This window comes from Etheostoma spectabile, chromosome 2 (assembly GCF_008692095.1).
Source record: "Etheostoma spectabile isolate EspeVRDwgs_2016 chromosome 2, UIUC_Espe_1.0, whole genome shotgun sequence".
Taxonomy (NCBI): Eukaryota; Metazoa; Chordata; class Actinopteri; order Perciformes; family Percidae; genus Etheostoma; species Etheostoma spectabile.
The window spans coordinates 9,958,529-9,961,072 of record NC_045734.1 but is presented as its reverse complement, the minus strand read 5'-3'; the positions used below and the strand labels follow the sequence as shown (position 1 = coordinate 9,961,072).

Genomic DNA, 2,544 nt, shown 5'->3' with positions numbered 1-2,544 from the left:
AACTGAAAAAACATTGGTGAACCCTTTTACAATTATGTAAGCACATAATGTAATCTGAAAACTGCTGCCTGGGTTAAAAAAAACAATGCAACTGATCTCAGACCCCAAACCTTTGACCGGTAGTGTACATTAAAATTAATTCAACATATGAATAGCAAAGATAAATTGGCATATTTCTGAGAAGAAAAAAAAAAAAGGTTCCTTCAAAATGTACATTTAACATTAAAACCCTATATATAAAATGATGTATTAATATTATCCATTCATTTTGATCCATCTGGCCCAGTTTAATATGCATCTCTTTTTTTCAGCTAAGGGGTCCTTGGCCTGAAAAACATTGAAGATCCCTGCTGTAGAGTAAGCTCTGGCTACACCACACATACAAACCAGCTTCTTAAAAATGAGTATTTTCTGCATTTTCTGTTTTATATACACTACCGGTCAAAAGTTTAGGGGTCACTTACAAATTTCCATGCCACTCCATTATAGACATAATACCAGCTGATCTGAGTGGGTGGCTGATCTTTAATGTAATATCTACATTGCCCATTATCAGCAACCATTTATCCAATGTTCCAGAGGCACATTCTGTTTACTAATCTGATATCATTTTAAAAAACTAACTGAGAAAACACTGGAGAATCCTTTTGCAATTATGTAAGCACATAATGTAATCTGAAAACTGCTGACCGGGTTAAAACAAAACTGACCTCAGCTGGTATTCTGTCTATAATTGAGTGCAATGGAAATTTTCTAAGTGACCCCAAACTTTTGACCGGTAGTGTATGGTTGTAAATGTAATAACTTTGGGTTTTTGGGTTGCATCTAAAAATCTAAAGTTATTAAAGGAATTCCTTAAAACCCAAATTATTGTATAAGAACAATTCTATACCCGGTCCGTAGGTATGTGTTTATTTGGCTTGCTGACCACCATCCTGGGAGAAGCCTCTCCAACATCAACCTGCTCCACATACAGACCGTTAGTCTCTGGGGACTGCAGAGTTCGGATTATACGTCCAACACGCAGGTCCAGACGAGACACGTCCACCTTGGCTTTATCATGGCTTGGAGCTGCCTGCTTTTTCTCTGCTTTCTCCCCTCCTGGCATCAAAGAAAGATGAGTTCAGTTATAATAACCATTCCCACCAATGGATTTGGCCCTACAATCTTCTATCTATTGATGCTACTTCACACATAATACCATAGACCGTTAATATTAATATACAGTCTATGCATAATACACATACTGTGCTCTATGAGAGTAGAAATCTGATGATGTGCTAATGTGTGAAAGTCAGACAGTAGATATTTATGAAGTATTAAGGAAAGTTTGAATTAAGAGAGACTGTATTCTATTTAACTAAATGTGTATGATATGACATTTATTTGGTTAAAAACACTTAAAACAGTTCTGCCAAATGGTAACTCATATTAGACATTCATAGTGAAAACAATAGTTGACAAAAAACCTTTTAGTATCCTGCAGATTTCAATGTGCTTGCAAGTTTGTGTAAACAGTTTGGGAAAAACCCTTTCCTTTTTTCAACATACAGTAACAATCCTCCCGTGCACAAAGCTAATTCCAAAAAGAAATGGTTTGGTAGAAAAAGAAAGGAGTTCTGTTGTGGAAGAACTTGACTGAACTGCATGGAGCCCCGACCTTTGGCTAACAGAGGGATGAACTGGAATGCAGACTGTGAGGCGGTCCTTATCGCTCAAAATGAGTGCCTGACTTTACTAATGCTTATGTGGCTTGATAAGAGAAAATCCAGTGGAAAGCCTTTAAGGAGAGCAGAGGCAGCATCTTAATACCAAGAGTTTTTGGAGTGAGACCAAGTTTTCTGAAGGACACATAGTGAAAACTAAGGCGTGAAAGATATGTGTAATGTATTTTTTCTAGATTCCCTCATTTCCCCCACTACAGCCCATTGTCTAGCTTCAACTACAGACCATTTGCTGGTGGGGTCCCAACTAATGAAGCTCAGTATTTATGCTGGAATTGAAGAAATGTGTGCATGTTGCTCATCAAAACCATTAGAAAAACATTTCTAATCAAAACATATTGTTTCCACTGAGGAGAAATAACAGTCTTTGGGACATGAAACACACACACGTCATCCACAATGAGATGGTTCTGTGCAGGAAAAAAAAGCTTAGCAGAAGCCAGGCCTTCTATTGGCTTGTGTTGAAGTCTGTTCCTCCGTGGGATAGTGTTTCCAATGCATTGCCCTCTGTGGCTGGGTTTAGGACCTCCAGTATATGTGTTTAAAATTAATCATTGCATCGCAATGTAGATGTCGACGATTCTGCATTGATGCAGTGATAGACCATTATCGATTATTGCCTACTAATGGAACATTGAAGAAGTGCCTTTTTCAAGAGCAGATGCAATAAAAATGGGAGTTCATATTCACTACTGGACAAAGGTTTAGGGTCACTTACAAATTTCCAAACTACTCCATTCTGGACAGAATACCAGCTGATCTGAGGGGGTGCCTGATCTTTAATGCAATGTTTACATTGCCCATTATCAGCAACCATTCA

At 37.9% G+C, this 2,544-nt stretch overlaps 1 protein-coding gene across 1 annotated transcript in view; it reads right to left on the bottom strand.

The window, feature by feature from the left end:
• LOC116703791 (aminoacyl tRNA synthase complex-interacting multifunctional protein 1) overlaps positions 1 to 2,544 on the bottom strand; it is an 8,767-nt gene that overhangs the window by 4,218 nt on the left and 2,005 nt on the right. Inside the window, exon 2 of the mRNA XM_032538765.1 lies at positions 893 to 1,101. Within this exon, the coding sequence (XP_032394656.1) occupies positions 893 to 1,101 (209 nt within the window). The remainder of the gene's footprint in view (positions 1 to 892; positions 1,102 to 2,544) is intronic.